We start from the raw sequence: 20171 nt of genomic DNA, 5'->3' as shown, positions 1-20171 counted from the left end.
TTGAAAAACCAAAAATAAAATTAAAATAACCAAAGTCACTATACAAAAATAAACAAATTAACTTTATTAAGTTATGACTTCAGCCCTTATATTGATTTGTTTTTTTAAAAAAAATATTAGTTTAGAATAGTATTGAAAGTGAATATGCACAATAAATAGAAAATGGGGCTGTGCAGTGCTGGAGGCTTATTAACTAACTTATTATCTGTTGCCTACAGAGGCAGACAAAATTCTGATACACAAACATCATTTTGCAAGTGCAGATGTAGCACCTGGGAGGAGGTTTCAAATGTCTAGAAAAGTAGCTCAGAGCTCTGGACCACTCACCAAAAACAAAACGCAACAAAAAACCCACTCAGTGTATCATCTACTGCTACCCACAAGAACCATTTAAAATACCAAACGCGCTAAGACTTCATTAGCAGTATTTTAAATCAAAAGTTTTAACATTAAATATATGATTACTCAAATATCTTAAGCCAAGTGGCGTCTCAATAACAATAAGTTAAAATACTGAACCTAATAACTTAAACATGATACGGTTCATAGAACGCACATCATATCTCACTCAGCTAACCTTCCACGTAAGGGGATAATTAAAGACTTGAAGTTTCACTCTGCGCTCAAACAAGGGATGCAGTATCCTAGCAACAGTGATGACACCCATTAATACAAAGGCAGAACCTGCAAATGGACACATTACTTTGCATTACACTTGATCGAAGAAATATTCTATGTACAAGTCAGTCCATATTCAATGTGCAAATTTTCAATGGCGGGTTCTTACAATCAAGGCAAGTTTAACAAATACGTGCTGACTTCTCAATAGATGGTGACTGTACTTCCTAAAAGTGAATAAAATAGTCAAAAGTATTGGTGCCAGTTCTTATTTTCCTTTTAGGTATGGTGAATTTCATGAAGCATTAATTCCCGAGGTATATTTGTTTCTGGACCATACAGTTTACATGCTCTTCTTTCAAAGGCAGCGACCATTTGTTTCACAACTTCATCGAAGAACAATGTAGCAAGCTGAGAGTGCAGAAGTGACCGGAATTCAAATGAAATCTGTAGGAAGATGTTAAAAATTATTTTACATGTATTTGCTTGTGATGGTGACACACACCTATAATACCAGCACTCAGGAGGCTGAAGCAGAAGTATGGGGAATTTAAAACTAGCCTAGTATACACAGCAAGTTCCGGGCCAGCCTGAGCTGTAAAAATAAACAAGGGCTGAGCAAAGCGAGGCATGGTGCTACATGGCTGAAATTCCAGTTACTTGGGAGATCCAAGTTCAAGGCCGGCTTGGGCTAGTTTGCACAAGGCCTTTAAAAAAGAGCTGGTGATGGAGCTCAGCGGTGAGGCACCTGTCCAACATGCACAAGCCCTGGCTCTAACCCCAGCCACAGGAAAAAGCAATTCTTCCGCTGCATTTCTATTTCAGAGAGCTAAGACGATGAACTGGCTAGCTGTGTGGAGCTGTGTGGTGAGATCTGGCACCCACTGCAAGATGGGACCATTATTACTGTAGTGCCAACAACTGCCATAATGAGCTTACGTAAACAAAGCCAAGGAACCTTACATTAGGGCAAGGAGTCTCCCTGGCTTCAACAGCAAGGTGAGGAAGACCGGATACAGCTCTGCTAAATGAAAATTTTAAATCTTTCACTTATTTAGTGTGTGCATGTGTGCACGCATACATGTGCAGTTACGCAATGGCCCACACATGGACGTCAGAGGGCAACCTTCAGGAGTTTATGCTCTCCTCCCACCACATCCTGGGGATTGATCTCAAGTTGTCAGTCCTGACTGCCCGCGTCTTTATCTTCTCAGTCACCTGGCCAGCCTCATTAAATGCACCTATCATTCTGATTTCTTTTGAAGTACTCCCAATACATCTATCTATTTGTTCTGTGTGGAGAAGAGGAAGGAGAACTATGCAGAGGCCAGAGGATAGCCTGCTGGAATAAGTTCTCTATACCAGGTAGGTACCAGCTGCTGATTCAACTGAGTCTCAGCATCTTGCCAAAACAATTCTGATTTATTAACATACTTGGCTTTACATGCAGCCCTCTCCACAAGAGGAACTGGCGACTGCTCTGACAGCTATGGTTCCTGTAAGAGGAACAGCAGGAAGCTGGTACTGCCTGCTCATGCACACACATGCTACCCACAAACCAGGCAGCCAAAGAGCTAGAGTTTCACTAATACGCTCTGCTGTTCCGGACAGAATTCAAGGCAGTAAACAACAGTACTGTAAGGCCTTAACACCCTCTGATTTTTAAACTATTTTACCTTTCTTTGATCCACTGTCTGCAATGGTAGGACGAAACCTAGAGCTTCCAGTGGGCCACATGGTAGGTCCTAGACTTTTCTTTTCTTCCTCGTACTAGGACTTGATACTAGGACCTCTCACACACTGGGCAAGCTCTCAAGTCTTCTATTTTAAGATAGGGTCTCATTAAGTTGTCTAGCTCACACTCATTGAGTGCAGGCACCAAATTCCTTCTTGCCTTAGGCTCCCCAGAAGTTAGCAACTCTTTTTTGTTTGCTTGCCTTTTTTTTTCTTTTTCTTTTTGGGACAGGGTTTCCCGGTGTTGCCCTGGCTGTCCTGGAACTCCCTCTGTAGACCAGGCTGGTGATGAACTTGCCTCTGCAAGAGGCAAGAGATCCACCTGCCTCTGCATTTCGAGTGCTATGATCAAAGGTGTACACCATACCTAACTAAATAATTTTCTTGTAACCGGTCAGTAGGGGTGCACACCTTTAATCCCAGCACTCAGAAAAAGAAAAGATCAAGGCCAGAGTTCAGGCATCCTAAACAGGCATTCACCATTGAACTACATGCCCAGGGTAGACATGTTTTATAATCTGGATCTGAAAATGGAGAAACTGGGGAAGGAATCCAGACAGTGTCGGAGCTGGAGCTGTAGTTGACAGTGCTCACCTAGCATTCGTGAGGCCCTCTTTGATACCTACCACCACATAAAAACAACCAGGCCCAGTGGTGCACGCCTGTAATCCCACTACTCTCCTGGTACAAGCACGTAGAGCTTACAAGTCCAAGGGCAGCCCTAGCTACAAACTCAAATTGAGGCCAACCTAGGCTACATGAAACTTTGTCTCAAAAACAAACAGAATGTTCATTAAGTACCAGTGTAGAAAAAGTATTCAAAACGCAAAGATTTAAGATGTTTTAAAATGGTGTTTCGGTAATCTCTCTACACACAAGATAATTACAGCTTCTAGGATTAAAAGAAAGGTGTATAGTGGTATAACCATTTAATACCATTAAAAAAAATTTATTAGTTTTACAACTTTCAGCCTGCATGTGTGCCTGTGCATCAGAGGAGGGCACCAGATCTCACTATAGATGGGTATGACCCATCATGTGGTTGCTGGGAATTGAACTCAAGACCTTTGGAAGAACAGTCAGTGTTCTTAACCTCTGAGCCATCTCTGCCACCTCTAATCTCACTTCTTGGGAGACAGAAGCAGGTAGATCTCTGAGTTCAAGGCCAGCTTGGTCTACAAAGTGAGTTCTATGACAGCTAGAGCTACATAGTGAGACTCTTTCTAGAAAAAACAAAACAAAAAGCAAACACCATCCCCAAACCAAAAAGGATATTATTAGCTGTGTGTGTGTGTATCTTCTATAATCCTAGCACTCAGGAGGTTGAAGGATGACTGTGAAGTTGAGGCCTGTCCAAGCTGTGCAGTAAAGTCGAGCCTGGGCTACAAGCAAAACACTGCCTCAAGAGGCTGGAGAAGTGGCTCAACAGTTAGGAGCACTGCTCTTCCAGAGGACTTTAGTTCAATTCTCAGCAACCACATGGTGGCTCACAACCATCTACACTGGGATTTGATGTCCTCTTCTGGCATGCAGGTGTACATGCAAACAAAAATAAATAAATTTTTAAAACAAAACCACCTGTCTCAAAAAATACAGAAATCGGAGATGGCAAGATGGCTCAGTGTCACTTTAGCACCAAGCACCCACATGATAGACGGACAGAACAGACTCTTGAAAGATGTTCTCTAACCACTACCTGTGTGCTGTGGCACACACACATAAGCAAGTACTTTATGGGCTGGAGAGATGGCTCAGTGGTTAAGAGCACTGCCTGCTCTTCCAGAGTTGCTGGGTTCAATTCCTAGCACCCACATGGCAACTCACAACTGTCTATAACTTCAAGATCTGATACCCCCATATAGACATACATGCAGGCAAAACACCAATGCACATTAAAATAAAAATAAATAAGTTACTAAAAAAAAAAAAAAAGACAAGAACTTTATAATAGACCTACCGAAAAATCCAAGGTGCAAGTTCTTGGATAGCCAGGAAGACCTGGGCTAAAACGCCAAATAGTCTCCAAATGATTGAAAAGTTTCCCATCAGTACAAGATGCCTACAACAAAATGGAAAGAATACCTTCATATGAGCAAGCATCTACTATGACTGACGCTTGTTTCCTTGAAAAGCAATTATCTTTTATCAGCTCAGAATACAAGAGACGAGGCCTAGCAGTTTGGTAGTCCTCTTCTTTCCCTCTAGGATCCTCAAGACTGTCAGCTGCCCTCTTGAATGTGTTCACCCGTGCTACTTAGCTACAATAGATTTCATTCCTTTACCGATAAACTGTGTGGGAGGTGTGATTTGCTCACGTGTGCTGATAGCACACCCACCTTTCTGAGAGAGTTCCTGTGGATGTTGAATCACTTTGGAGACTATCCCTGGGCATGTGTAAAGGATTATCTAGGTTAGATTAATAAGACTTGACAGCCTACCCTCAGTGTGGGCAGCAGGATTCCCACAACTGGTGTCCTGGGCTGAACACAAAGGAGAAAGTGAAGCACCAGCATTCACTCCTCCCCGATTCTTGACACGGTCAGTGAACCTCAAGCTTCTGCTGGCATGACATCGCCAGCTGCCATGTTCTCTCTCCCATATGAAAAGCTTCACTTGAAATGTAAGACAGAATGAACCCTTCCTCCCTTAAATTGCTTCATGTCAGGTGTCTGGCCAAAGCGTAAGTAACCAGAGCAGTCTCTCGCTGAACCTGGATTCACCAATCTGGCTAGGCTGGCTGGCCAATGAGCTTCAGAGAGCCACCCGCTCTGCCCTGCAGTACTGGGGTTACAGCCCATGTCACACGCCCAGTTTTTACAGTGAGTACTGGAGATTCAAACTCAGCTCCTTATTCGTGCCCAGTAAGTATGTTCCCACCTGGGCAATCCCCCAAACTCGGAGTGATTTAAAAGAAACTCAGTTCCAGTTCTATTACTTACAGATGATCTTGAACAAGTTAAAAGAGACCATTTTTTAAAATTTATTTTTCTTTTTTATGCATTAGAGTTTTACCTGCATATATCTCTATGTGATAGTGTGAATCTCCTATTACAGGCAAGTGTGAGCTGCCATGTGGGAATTGAACCCAGGTCCTCTGGAAGAGCAGCCAGTGCTCTTAACCACTGAGCCATCTCTCCAGACCCAAGACCTCATTTCTCTAAGTTGTAAAACAACATATCCTGTATACCATCACTCTGGAATAGCTGACTCATTCATACAAGGTATCTGATACTTATTTCTAGGGTTAACTGTTTTGCCTGCCTGCATGTCTGTGTGTAGTGAGAATTTTGGTTTATTTAAAAACACAGGAATGTTATGTGGATATGATTCTGTTTTAATCCCAGGTGTAGGATATGGGGCTACTATAGATTATCCATAGCAGCTAACTATGAATTGTCTCATGCTCTGGCAGGGGCATAATTTTGCCGGCTAAAGATAGCTTACATGTTCTGGGGGCTCTTCAGAGGGTATATAAATGCCAGGGCCCTGGGAGAGGCTGTGGCTACTCATTCTCCTGCTGCTGCTGTTGGCTGCTGTTTGTTAAGCAGAAGAAACTGGACTTGTCCCAAGAAACTTGATCCCCCTAATCAACAGGTAGTGTCTAACAAGCCAACGCTCCCTCTTCCCTCTAAATCTTTTTTTCTCTTCCACCTAGTACTGGGGGAAAGGAAGGGTGGTAGGAAAAGGAACTCAATAAAGCAACCAAGAGTTCAGTTACATCTGTGAAACACATGCATGCCTGGCACCCACACAAGTCAGAAGAGGGCACCATATCCCCTGGAACATGGTGGCTGTGATCCACCATGTGAGTGCTAGGAATGGAAGCAAGGTCTTCTTCCAGAGCCACAGTGTACTTAACCACTGAGCCATCCAGAGAGCCCTCGTTTGTGTGTGTGTGTAAGGCTGTGTGAGATTATATGTATCATGTGCATTCAGGAGACCACGAAGGCCAGAAGAGCAGGAGACAGCTTAAGACTTCACTCTTTATTTCAGAATTCTCTATATAGTTTTCCTGAAAAGTCTGGTTCAGATTCTTTGCTGGACTCAGGTTTTCAATGCACGTTAAAAAAAAAAAAAAAAAAAAAAAAAAAAAAGAGTGAGTTGGAGAGATGGCTCAGAGCTTAAGAACACTATCTAGTCTTCCAAAGGTCCTGAGTTCAATTCCTAGCAACTACATGGTGGCTCAGAACCATTTATGAGATCTGGTGCCCTCTTCTGGCCTGCAGGCACACATGCAGGCAGAATACTGTATAAATAATAATAAAATAAATAAATTTATTTATTTAATCCCAGGTGTAGGATATGGGGCTACTATAGATTATCCATAGCAGCTAACTATGAATTGTCTCATGCTCTGGCATGAGACATTAAATAAATTTGGAGGAAAAAAGAAAGAGATGGAAGGGAAAAGATGGAATCCTGCTTTCCTTGAACTCACACCTTTAATCCCAGCACCCAGAAAGCAGAGGGTGGAGCTCTGCATTGGAGGCCAGCGTTGTCTACTGCCCCAGGAGACTGAGGAGGCCTGCCAAAGGCTACACAGTGAGACCCTCAAAAAAAGCAAAGCAAACAAAAAGGCTGGGTATTTTTCTACATATAAATGGTCCTCTCTCAAAGATAACATGGTTAATATGATGTAACAGTACTTGGAAGGATAACCTTAACAATGTTAATATTTTACATTAGGGTATTAAAAAAAGGACTCATTCATTATACGTATGTTTTGCCTGCATGAATTTGTAACAAGAACATGCAGTGCCCACAAAGGCCAGAAGAGGGCTTTTGATCCCTTGGAATTGGAGGTACAGCCAGTTGCAAGCCAGCATGTGGGTGATGGAAACTAGACCAAGTCCTCTGAGACAGCAGCTTAATCACTGAGCCATCTCTCTGCTCCACATTTACCTCTTAATATTTCTTTAGCCTTTCACTGTCTTACTACTTCTCTGACTTATTTAAAAAAAAAAAAAAAAAGTGTGTACATTAAGCAAACTAATTTTTCTTCTCAGTGGTAGGTAATGTGCTGAAAATATGAAATATATTCATTTTTTTTCTTTTAAAGATAGGCTCACTTTATTGCCCAGGCTAGCCTCAAATTCATAATCCACTTGTTGAGCTTCTTTGCTCTTAGTATTGCAGGCATGTGCTACCTTATTCTGTTTTAGTAGTGCAAAGATGAAAATGTTTCTCACTTCTGTAAGCCAGATGATCTATCTGGTGATTCAGTAGTCTTTGGCAAAAGAAAAACTTACCTTTACCAAATGTGGTTTTACCAAGGTTACTATTGATGTATACCGCTCCAAAACAGGTGGAAACCCAATTTCTAATCGGGTTTTACAATATCCAGATCGCCTTGATATTATATCTGATTTTTTACACCAAGGAACAAAATGCTTATAATCCTCCATTCCTGATACTACATCATACATTTCTTGCATTGAGTACCTTAAAGAAAAAGATAAATAAAATTAACAACCGATTCTACGAGACATGAGTTTTCAAAAGAATATAAAGCCATATAATAGAATGGATGAGCTCAAACAACACAGAAAGTAAAAGGGCTGTAAACAGACATACATGGCAGAGGTCACAACTGGGAAGCTCAGGGGTGATTTTTAAATTTTTAATTACTTGTCAACATTTTAAAACTGTTCCATTGGTATGGTAGGCCTTGCCTGTAATCCTACCTCTACACAAGCTTAGGCAACAAAATTCAAAATTCTAGGCTAGCAAGTCCTTAGCTCACTTCCCAGCAAAAAACTATATAAAAATGTTTAAAAAAAACTGTTACCAGGTGGCAGGATGTGCTATACTAAGAGTTAGACTCTGAGGCAGGAGGACAAACCTATTTGAAAAAGAACAAGGCGAGGCTTGGTAGCACAAGCCTTTAATCTTAGTACCCAGAAGGCAGAGGGAGATAGAGCTCTGTGAGTTTGAGTTCAGTCTAGTCTACATAGAAAGTCCCAAGCCAGCCAGAGCTATACAGTGAGTGAGCTTCTGTCTCAAACAAACAAGGAAGGGTGACTCAGGCCTATAATCTGACTACTCCAGAGACAGAAGCAGGAGAAAGAGTTCAAATTTATTATCAGTTACAAAGTGAGTTCAAGGGCTAAAGAGATGGCTCAGAGGTTAAGAACACTGTCGGCTCTTCCAGAGGTCCTGAGTTCAATTCCCAGCACCTACATGCTGGCTTACAACCATCTATACTGAGATCTGATTTCTTCTTCTGGCTTGCAGGTGTACATGCAGATAGTGCACTCGCATATATAGAATAAATAAAGTAAGTTCAAGCCCAGCCTAGGTGACTAGAGACTGAAAAAACAAAAGAAACAAAAACAAGAGCTGAGGATGCAGTTGGTAGAGCATTTGTTTAGCATGCATGAAGCACTGGGTTGGATCTCCAGCACAGGTCAACTCATTTAAGGATATACAGATGACCTCACACTAACAATTTATTATTATAATTATATTTGACAAAAAAAAGTGGGGGAAACATAATTCTCATCTAGAGGCAGTCTCGTAAGAAATCACACAAAAATACTGCTGTTGGGGACTGAAGAGATGACTTAGCAGTTAAGAGCACTGGCTGTTCTTCCAGAGGACAAGGGTGTAATTCCCTGCATCCACCTGGTAGCTCACACCTGTCTGTGACTCTAGTTCCAGGGCTTCTGACACCCTCATAAGTGCAGTCAATTACTAATGAACATTAAAAAAAAGTAACTTAAAAAAATACTGTTGTGTTTCAATGCCCTGAAGGATATGTGCTGATAAGTATCAATCCTAAGAATCTATCCCAGGGGCTAGAGAGACAGCTCAGCAGTTTAGAATGCAGCTCTTCTTGTAGAGAACCTAAGTTTAGTTCCTAGAACTCACACTGGGCACTTATACCAGAATGCCTTCTTCTAGAATCCAAGGATGCCTGCACTCACATACAAGTACCTCTACCCCTCATAACATATTTGAAAAATAAAAATCGTAAGATCAGAGTTCAGCAACGTAGCCTTTAAGAAACAAAATCAATACCTTTTCAATACTAACAACAACCAGTTAGAAAACTCTAGCATAGAAATACAAAATACCAAAACCAAATTAAAAAAACCTCAGGGCTTTCAATGACAATACTGCTTTAAATAAGAATGGTCCCCATAGACTCATATTTGAATGCTTCATCATCAAGAAGTGGCACTATCTGAGAATGATTACAACAACTTGCACCTTTTTGGAGTATGTGTGGCCTTATTGGACGAAGTGTGTCTTTTCAAGAGCCCATGCCAAGCCCTGAGGCTCTCTCTCTTGCTCGTGTGTGTGCTTCTCTACCACTTGTGTGAGCTCTCTCTCTCTCTGCAAGTTGGGATGTAGCTCTCAACTACTTTTCCAGTACCAACCTGCTGCCATGCTTCCTGACATGATAATGAACTAACCCTCTGAAGCTGTAAGCCAACCCCAATTAAACATCTTTCTTTTTTAAGAATTACCATGGTCACGTGTTTCTTCATGGCAATGGATCAGTAACTACGACAAAAAACAATGTATCCAAGAAAAGTCTGGAGGTAAGAAAAAGGCAAACTGACTGAGAACCAGATAGTTCTTGCATGGATGCATGGTGGCACATGCCTATAATCTTAACACCCAAGAGGCTCTGGGAGAAGGATTCCCAAGAGTTCAAGCCCAGCTTGAACTACATAGCAAGTACCAGGCTAGCCACTGCTACACAGAGAAACCCTGTCTCAAAATCCAAATAAATGAATAGATCCTGGACACAGTTAAAATATAACCTACTGTAAAATTATAATTTATTCATAAACCACCAAAAGGTATTTTGAGGGTATGTTGTGGGTTGGGGGTGCTTGTGGCACACACCTTTAATCTCAGCACTAAGGAAGCAACGGCAGACAGATCTCTGAGTTTGAGGCCAGTTTCTTGCTACACAGAGAAACTCTGTCTTGAACCCCTCCAAAGAGGGGGTATTTTGAGTTTCAACAGAATTTGAGCCTTCATATATGTTTTAATTAGTCTTTATAATCATGAAAGAATCAACAAAAATGCAAATCATAAATTATTTCCTTTAAATGTAAAGGTTAAATCCACCTTATTCAGTTAATATTACAGTCCTTCAACAATGTCTATAAAGCAGCAAGGGCTATGAACAAGCTAATTTAAAAAAGCAGTTTGATCTGTTGAAAGATAAGCCAGAGAGAATGCAGCATGCAATTCCATATAAAATAATAAATGTGCTTTTAATAAAATTGCTATTATATACAAACCCTATAATTCTTCTCTCTGAATAGACTTTTCGCTTATTTACTAACGGCGCGGTGATTTTGAAGAAAGTTCTTGCATAGATCTCTTTAGGCAAAACAGTGGTACTCGGAAGAGTTCTGTTCATCAGGGTACCACAGGAAGCTAAGTATCTAAAAAACAAAGTACACAGTATTTCAGATAAAAATTAAACAAATTATAGAGGCATTATAAAAAGCAGTAATTCAAGAGGTGTTTGCAATTTTAGAGTAGTGCTGAAAACACAGGCATAGATTCAAAAGCCAAACTTTGTAAGCAGCATAAAGACCTAAAACCAGCATCTGGCAGTGTGGCTAGGAGCTCTGGCACAAATGGTGCCACCTTAGAAGCTGGCTTTCAGCTGGTAGCTGTGTATTACAACATACTCTGGCATAAGCTCGCTAGTACACTCTCCATCTATTCTACAGTCCATCTTAGTCACCCAAGCTGTTTCTCAGAGGGTTCCAGAGTTTGATTCCTGCTCCACAACAATGAGACCTGAAACTAGGTCTCAGTCTCTGAAATTTAATGGCTGTCAGAACTGCTGCCCTTTGACTAACTAGTCATTTATTCCAGCATGTATACGTATCATGTTACACAGCGGTGAGACTATGCACAGATGCCAGTTACACTCACTCCTGTTTACCTTTTCCTAACAAGCTTACTGAATATTTTATATTCTCCAGCCATTATTAGTCCACACACTAATAAACTCTTATTCTGCGCTGACTGTTAATCACTATGGATTATCACAGTGCACAGGCAAGTATGCACCTTACAAAGATTACACTGTAGCTCGGAATTCAAAGGGCGCCTGCAATCACAGCACACACCTATGTGGCTACTGACCCTACATATCCACACACATAACGAGAAACTCTAAAAATGTGTGGACTAGAGAGATGGTTTAGCGTATACTGTTCTGGCAGAGACCTGAGCTCAGTTCTCAGAACCCCAATTGGTGGCTCACAATTCCCTGTAGCTCTAGCTCCAGGGGATCCGAACTCTCTTCTAGACTCTGAGAGCACCTACACTCTTGTGTACATACTCACATGCAGCCCCACATACATGCACAAAATTTAAAAACAATGTGTCAGGGGCCCAGCAAGTAAAGATAAAGGCACCACCAAAAAACCTGGCAATTCCCAAAACCCATGTGAAGGCTGAAGGAGAGAAGTGATTCCACCAGGTTGTTCTCTGACCTCCATGCATTCACCGTGCATCACATTCACAAATACAGAACACTAAACAATTTCTTAAGTGCTAAAACCAAATGGGTGTGGGGACATGCAATCAGACTAGGTGTCCCTGCAAGCCCTGGCAGATATGTTTAGTGGATATATAATAAATGTGCTTAGCGACACAGGCCTATGATCCTAGATACTCAGAAGGTTAAGGCAAGACCTTGAGTTCAAGGCCAGCCTGGGAAACTTAGTGAAAGTCTGTCTCAAAATTAAAATGGGTTGGGGTTCTGGTGCAACAGTAAAATGTATATACATATGAATACAGGAACAGACTTATTCATAGGAAAATAATGTAAATAAATGGGGAGGGGGAAAGTAGGCATTCCAGGCGGTAGGCAAAGAGCTTACCAATATCCAGAAACTAAAAAAAAGACTAACAGCCTTGCATAGCAATACGCACTGTAATCCCAGCACTTTGGGAGGCAGAAGTATGAAGATCAGCAAGAGTTTAAGGGCAGCCTGGTATTCTACACAGTGAATTCCAGGAACAGAACCAGATAGGGAGACCCTGTCTCAACAGACTAACAAGTATCCAGGCTCGGGGGCTTGTATTCCCAGCACTGGCGAGGATCAGGGACATAAGGTTACATAGAAAGTTTGAGGTCAGCTGGGACTACATGAGAGTCTGTCTCAAACAAAACAAACATAAAAACACTAGCTATGCAGAAGCAGCCAGGAGGAGAGTATTAAGAAAAAATACTGCAGGCTGAAGAGATGGCTCAGTGGGTAAAGCACTTGCATGAGGATCTCAGTTTTCAAAAGTGCACACAGAGTCAGATGCACACAGCAGGTTGTATTTCGTCCACACTTGTGGGGAAGTAGGTGGCAGAGCCCAGGGAAGCCTGGGAGCTCACACACACAGAGTGTACACAGGCCGCAAACAGAAGAAAAAAACTAACTCTATGGTTGCAAGACAAGAGAAATCAAGCTGGAAACGACCGGGGAGCTTCCTCTCCACGGCTGGCTAACCTTCACGGTGCAGGAAGGCACTGTGGCAGACTGCTAGGATCAAGCCATTAGTAGTATTACCCAGCTGAAAACCCGTGAGCTACAGGAACACTCCGGGCAAGATGTGCTTACTGCTGCAATGTGGCATGACTGCTGCTAAGTGATGGACTGTTTTCTGGTTGGATTGGAGGCCTGTTCCACAGGAAGAAATTCATGCCTGGTACTGTGAATCTGGGAGGTAACAGGTCTCAGCATGGAACTCATTACTGTTGTTTTGCTAAATGTTGTCAAACTGTTTTCGAATTACTTAGGCTTTTTACTTATGCTTCTAATTACTGCTGCATTCAGCCTGTGAGACAAGTTTCTTTCTACAAGTGGGTGGACGTGCATACAGAAACTCATAGCCAGTTAAAGTGCTGAGAGTAAGTGACTACTGGGCACTCACCCTAAACGGGACCCCGCTCCGAGGCTCAGCGAACATAGCAGAAGGGTAGTAAACAATCTAAAAACTGAAGGATGGAGCAGGACGCCACAAAGCAATGTCTGCTGGACAAGAGATGGGTGCCACACTCACCAACAGCTATGGTTCCCTGCACAAGATTGGACCCTTCAGGGGCTCCATAGTTAGTGTGTACTGCTGTGGCAGAGGACCCAGGCTGGGTTCCTAGCACCCACACCAGGCAGCTCACAAGCACCTTTTACTCCAGTTCCTAACACCCTCCGGCCTCCATGGGAACCTGTATGCATACTGTGTACATAAACTCAGGGAGGTACACACACGATCAGAAAATAACTGCCCTAAAAAAAAGGTTGAGGAGCTGAAGGCTGGAGAGATGGCTCAGTGGTTAGAGCACTAGCTGCTCTTCCAGAGGTCCTGAGTTCACAGCAATCACATGGTGGCTCCCAACTATCTATACTGGGAAATGATGCCCTCTTCTGGTGTGAAAACATACAAACAGAGCACTTATATGCATAAATAAACAAATCTTTAAAAAAATGATTGTGCCTGTCAACATTCCATCATGGACAGGGAAAGTCTTCATGAGGTTCCATTCCTCAAAGGACTACTGGCAGTTGTTTGCTGGGATGATAAGTTGCCCATCCTCTCTATAAATAGCCTCCCATCCAAGCTCACACAGAAAAAAAAAAAAAAAAAAAAAAAGAGAGTGGGTAGGGAGATGGCTCACTAGTTAAAGCACTGGGTAGTTCAGATCCCCTAAAGACATATGGATGCAGACTGGGTGTGTGGTGGCCTACCTAGAATTCCAGCTCAGATGGACAACCTGGGCTGCCAGACTAGGCACACGAGTCAGCTCTCTGTTCTGCTGAACGACCGGCCTCAAAAGATGCGGTGAGATTAAACAAGGAATACTCCTAACCCCAGGCCTCCAGAGTCATGTGCACACACATGTACACCTCAGCAAGTGCACATATGAACGCATGAACACATGTAGACAAAACTCATATATAACACACACACACACACACAAAGAGGCAAATTCATTACATACATGCATGAAGTTGTCAAAGAATTGCTGGAAGGCCGGATCTGTCGCTCAGCTGGTAGAATGGGCAAGGCCCCAGATTTTATCCTATGACCACATAAAGTGGACTTGCTGCCAAGCCCTAGGACCGGAACTTTATATCCAGAACCTACGCATTGAGCTGACCTTTCCTCACACTGAGGTGTGACCCTGTAGTCTCAATTGTTAACTCTGTGCCACAGAGAGCTAAGTGCTGTCAGGATTTTGGAATTGTCATTTCCATGGCCCGTCACTGGTTTTCTATTTGTAAATGTTTGTCCTTCCTCACCTGCCAAAGGTCGACCCATAAGAGATGGATCTCATTGATTCAAACTGGAATGTGTTTTTTTGTGTAATAAAGAGCTGAGAGCCCAGAGTTGGGGCACGAAGTACAGGGGTGGGACTTTTGGCAGGCAGTGATGGCTGAGACTCAGTGACATAGAAGAGAGCAGAAGGGAGACAATGAGAGTCATGTGGAAAGACAGAATGGTGGAGAAGTCAGGATAAGTTTAGATAGCGAGCTGAGAGACTGCCCCAGCATGAGGTCAACCACTTTAAAACCATACAGAAGTCTCTGTGTCTTTACTACTTAAACCCCAAGGGCATCCGAGAAAGCCCAGCAATACACATGCGCTGGAAGAAGACAACCGAGTCTCTCAAGTTGTTCTCTGACCCCCACACAAGCGCAGTGCATGCTCATACATATGCACCCACCCACACAAACACAAAACAAGCAAGTAAATGACAAAAAAGGAGTGCACGGTCTGGGCTGCGGCTCCAGCTTGGCTGACAATTTTTGCCTTGCCCTGGGTTCAGTCCCCAGAGATATATAAAAGTAGATAATGATATTTTTAATAATGAAAGTGTGTAATCCCAGCTCTCAGGTACAAACAAGAGGACCATAAATTCAAGCTCATTCTCAGCAAGAGAGTAAATTTGAGGCCAGACTGAGATGCATGAAACCCAATCTTTATGAAGGATGGAGGGCTGGAGAGATGGCTCAGCTGTTAAGATCAGCTGTTCTTCCAAAGGTCCCGAGTTCAATTCCCAGCAAGCACACTGTGGCTCAGAACTATCTATAAAGGTATCTGATGCCCTCCCTCTTCTGCACGCAGGCAGAGTACTCATGTGCATAAAGTATCTAAAATGAAAGCCACTTCCAGCCTCTTTTATGTGGGAGCTATACAGATGTCTCAGCAGCTAAAGGTCACCAAGCCTGATGACCCGAGTTCCATCCCAAGGACCGAACGGTGGAAGAGCTGACTCTCTAAAGTTGCCCTATGACCCACCCACATACATACCACACCATAATCTGTACATATACATCCACATTAACACATACAGTAATAAAAAGTTGACAAAGCCTTGGTACACTTGGCAGAGGCAAGTGGATCGTTGTGAGTTCAAGCCAGCCTGCTCCACAGAGTGAGTTCTAGGACTGTCAGAGATACACAGAAAGACCCTGTCTCCAAGAGAAAAACCAAAACAAACAAAACGCAAACTAGATAAACGAAATGTTGACAATGAGAATTTTCAAAAGTAACTGAAAATCTGTACCAAATCAGTTTGTGGCCAAAACTAAAACCAAAACCAAAAAACCAAATCAAACTAGTATGCAAAATTACAAGTTGTTCATTTTTTCTATGCAGTCCTAGCTAGCCTGGAACTCACTCTCTAGACCAGGCTGGCCTTAAAGTAGCAGATATCCATATTCCTCTGCCTCCTGTCTCTTTTCTTGTTTGCTTTTGCTTCTGAGACAGGATGCCACTCTGTGTAGACAAGGCTGGGATTGAGCTTGATATCCTGTGTGTCAGTCTCCTCTGGTGCTGGGAGTACACACATACATCACCAACCTTAATAATATACTTTAAAAAGATTTTTAAATTTAAGTTTTTTTAAATTTAAAAAAATTTTATTTTTAATTACATACCTTTAATTCCAACACTTGGCAGGCAGAGACAAGTGGGTATCTGTGAGTTCAAAGCCAGCCTGGGCTACAAGAGCTAGTTCCAGGACAGCCAAGGGTACAGAAAGAAACCTGTCTTGAAAAAACAGACAAACACAAATATTTTAATTACATGCATATTAATTATTTTAAATTATGCACTGGTGACTGAGAAGGCCAGAGGTCTTGGATCTCCTAGAACTAGAGACTTCCAATGTGGATGCTGGGTATCGCAAGAACCGCCTCTTCTGCACCAGGCCGTGCACGATGGCAAACCTTCCTCTAATCCCAAGACTCAGGAGGCTGAAGCAGGTGATCTCTGCCAGTTACAGGCCTGCCAGGTTTACACAGCAAGTTCCAGGCCAGCCAGGGATACACCATGTGACCCTGTCTCTCAAAAAAAAAAGTTGCTCACAGATAGAACACTTGCCTACCATCACAAGGTCCAGAATTCCTGCCAGAACACACACACACACACCCCTACTAAGATGCCTATTCTTAAAGAGAAGAACTTAGAGCAAGTTGAGTAGGAAATATACAGTACCAGGTTTTGTAACAAATTCACACATTGGTTCTTTAAGCCAAGACACCCTTACCTAACCCTGCTCATATTCCTAAAATAACTGTGCATGTTTAAAACAAATGAGCAGATTTCCTGATCAGTTTGCCTGTTTTGGTTACAGTTCCCCGGACAACATATCTACTTCACACACTGTTAAGGGTCAGGGGTACGGAGCTCAATGGTAGAGCTGGTTAGCATGTGCATGGCCCTGGGTTAGCTCCAGCACCTCTCCCCTTTACCTGCCCCAAAAGAGTCGATCCACAACTCAGGGTTAGCTGCTGCACACAGTTAAACCAGTAAATGAATACTGGAGCATACTCCACACACTTTTTATCACTAATATTCCAAAACTATTCTTTCAAATAACCTATTGCAATAAAGGTCAGAGCACAAGGTAATGTTAACACCTTTATATATTCACGAGACATTTGTGTTGCCATTTTGGGTTGGTTTTTTTCTCTTCTGAGATCCAGTCTCTTGCTATTTCCCAGTCTGGTCTAGACTTCCTGAGAGCAAGCCCTGGATCATTAAATAACAAATCAGCATTTACTCAGCAATATAAGCAGTACGGTGAGACCATGTCTTGCTTGGAAAGCTGTCTTTTGAGGATAAACTATCTGATTTCACATGTCTGTGTGGGATTTGGAGGTGGGGCATGGTTGATACTTCGTTTTTGAGATAGATCTCACCACGTAGCTCTGACTGATCTGCAATTAGCTACGCAGACCAGGCTGGCCCCCAAACACCAGGCTCGGCCTCTTTGCTGACATTTCAAAAATCTTCATTCAACTGAACTGTTCTGGAGCTCAGCAGGATTTCTGCTTTCTCCTCCATAATGTGTACACACGGGTTCATTTCAAACACTAACTCTGCTTTTCGGTCTTGAGACGGGTGGGGGTGTGTTTCACTTCGGAGCTCAGGCGATCCTCCTACCTCGGCCTTACTGCGAAGATTACATGTGTGAGCCACCACACATTTGATTTCGTGAGGCTACTTTACCACAGTATTATTCCTAACAGAAAACCACCTAGTGAACTTACAGTGCCCTTCAGGTCTCTACGTTTACGTCCACCCTCACTCAACCCCCTACGTGGGCGGAGGAAAACCGAAGCCACGGCCATCTTTAAGGTTACCAGACCTCTCACGGTGGAGTAAAGAAAACAAACAAACAAACAACAGGTCCTCTTTGTTGGCTGCGGTCCACTCCGCAAGCGCTGGGCGGCCGGGGTCAAAGAACTCCGCAGCCAGTGAGAAGGCATCGGCCAGACGGTTCACCGTCGGGACACGCACTCCCACGGCCCCGGGGGCCGGCAGCCGTCGGGCGCAGCTAAGCTTTCCGGGCCACCGGAAGGAAGCCGGAAGGGCGGGAGCCGGCTGCTTCCCGGGGCTCCCCCGGCCGCCTCGTCGCTGACTCACCCCGAAAGGACGAGGTGCGCGCAGGCCGGCCCGCCGAGCGCCGCGCCCAGCTCTCCGGGCCCACCCCGCCCGCCGCCCGGAAGACCTCCGCTCGCTACCTGACGCTGCGCGCAGGGCCCCGCGCCGGGACTTCCGTCACGGTGGTCGACTTCGGACGGCACCCCGATGCCACCCTCGCCAGGGCCCTCTGACCGGTTCGAGCTGCCATGATCATCTCCGTGAAGCCGGTAGCCAACGCCGGCACCGGGCCCCAGGCACCGCCCTCGGGCCAGCCCCGGCGAGAGGGCGCCTGCGCCTGCCAGCCAATCCGCGGGCGCTTTGGGCAACAGGCCCCGCCCCCTACTACTTATTCCCTCCCACCCCATGACGTCTTATTGACGCCAAGCTGACGCACGCGGCCGCGACCGCCTCGCGCCGGCCAATCAGAGGGGCGCGGGTCTCCATGGCACTCGCGGCTCCTGCCACGCGCCTACGCGCTTATGTAATCTTCGTGACGAGCTCCTGGGTTCACCCACCGTCCGGGTTTTTTTCCAGAGCTTCTTCGGGGCGAGTCTCGAGGCTCTGCTCGTGAGGCCCGCCCTGCCGCGGGAGGAAAGCCCGAGAGCTGGCTAATTATGTAACTTCACCACCACCCCACCTTCCCCAATGCTGGCCCGGCACGTACTCGCGCACGCTGCCAAGCCTGGCGGCTCTTACTAGGTAATGGCAATCTAAAAAACAGTACCTGCTGTGCTGACCCTGAGGGTTTGTTCCGAGGGCAACTCTGGGTCACGCCGTCCGGGAACAGGCCCAGGCACCTGGCAGTTCTGGCTGCCTTCTTCCTACGTGACTAACTTTTGGTTTGGTGTTAGTTTTATGACCTAGGTTTCCTTCATTCCATGCAGTGCAGCAACTTTGCCACATTTCGGGACTGGAGAGATCCTGACTTCCTATTTGTTTAACCTCTGTAGTCCCTTGCCTCTCATAAAGGTAGGGTAGCACTACTTAGAATTTTAACACTCCTGAAAAATATTGCGTTTATTTATAGGGGAGGGGCGGCACACGTAACAAACACGTGTGAAGGTCAGTCAATTCTCTTTTCTTGTGAGTCTGAGGGATAGAACTCACTTAACAGGCTTGCATGGCAAGTATTTTTAAGCACTTGGCCATCTTGCTGGCTCTAATAGTTTTAAAATATTGAATCATTGTGTTTTATTACTGTGTGACTGTTTTGTGACTGGTGTGTGAAATGTCTAGCGCATAGAGGTCAAAGGACAATTATGAAGTCATTTTTCTCCTTCCATCTTTCTGTGGGTTCCAGGGATCCAGTTTGTGCCTTCAGGTTTGCACAACAGATTCTACCAACGGGGCTTGCCTGCATTTGGTCAACATACTTTTGAGGAATAAACGTGATTGCTGGTTAAACATAGGTAATACATACTTTGAAAAACTTGCTAGCTGCTGGAGAAGTAAATAAGTCTTTCTCCTCACAGAGCTTATATTCCAAAGGGGAAGAGGGAATTGATGTATAATGCAATATCAGATAATTTCATATCATGTAGAATAAAAGAAAATAAGGAGTAGGGTAGGATGTCTCGTGCCGGTAGACGGCACATACTCCAAGCTAGGTTTAACTACACAGTGAGAGCCTTCTCAGAAACATTTCAAGTGAAATAATGAAGCTGGAAAGATAGCTCAGCGATTGAGAACACTTGCTGCTTCTGGGATACCTCACTCAGGATGGTCGTTTCTAGGTCCCACCATTTGCCTGCAAATTTCATGATTTCCTTGTTTTTAATTGCTGAGTAGTACATTGTGTAAATGTGCCACGATTTCTGTATCCATTCCTCCGCTGAGGGACATCTGGGTTGTTTCCAGGTTCTAGCTACTACAAATAAAGCTGCTATGAACATGGTTGAGCATATGTC

At 43.9% G+C, this 20171-nt stretch overlaps 1 protein-coding gene across 2 annotated transcripts; it reads right to left on the bottom strand.

Annotated features, from left to right (window-relative positions):
- Positions 1 to 35: 35 nt before the first annotated feature.
- On the bottom strand, positions 36 to 18530 carry Coq10b (coenzyme Q10B). 2 transcript variants are annotated; one of them, XM_060368371.1, is made up of 6 exons: positions 18363 to 18492; positions 16272 to 16383; positions 10614 to 10760; positions 7602 to 7794; positions 4310 to 4411; positions 36 to 1065 (listed from the first exon to the last, which is right to left on the bottom strand). In XM_060368371.1, exons 3-6 carry the CDS (start codon positions 10733 to 10735, stop codon positions 898 to 900), a joined length of 585 nt encoding a protein of 194 aa, XP_060224354.1. In that variant the 5' UTR covers positions 10736 to 10760; positions 16272 to 16383; positions 18363 to 18492; the 3' UTR covers positions 36 to 897. The 2 variants fall into 2 exon arrangements, with proteins under 2 accessions (XP_060224354.1, XP_021498018.1); XM_021642343.2 differs by lacking the exon at positions 16272 to 16383 and having other exon boundaries at positions 18363 to 18530.
- Positions 18531 to 20171: the final 1641 nt, after the last annotated feature.

The sequence above is a fragment of the Meriones unguiculatus genome, chromosome 15, assembly GCF_030254825.1.
Source record: "Meriones unguiculatus strain TT.TT164.6M chromosome 15, Bangor_MerUng_6.1, whole genome shotgun sequence".
NCBI classification, from domain to species: Eukaryota; Metazoa; Chordata; class Mammalia; order Rodentia; family Muridae; genus Meriones; species Meriones unguiculatus.
This window is presented reverse-complemented; position numbering and strand designations above follow the sequence as displayed.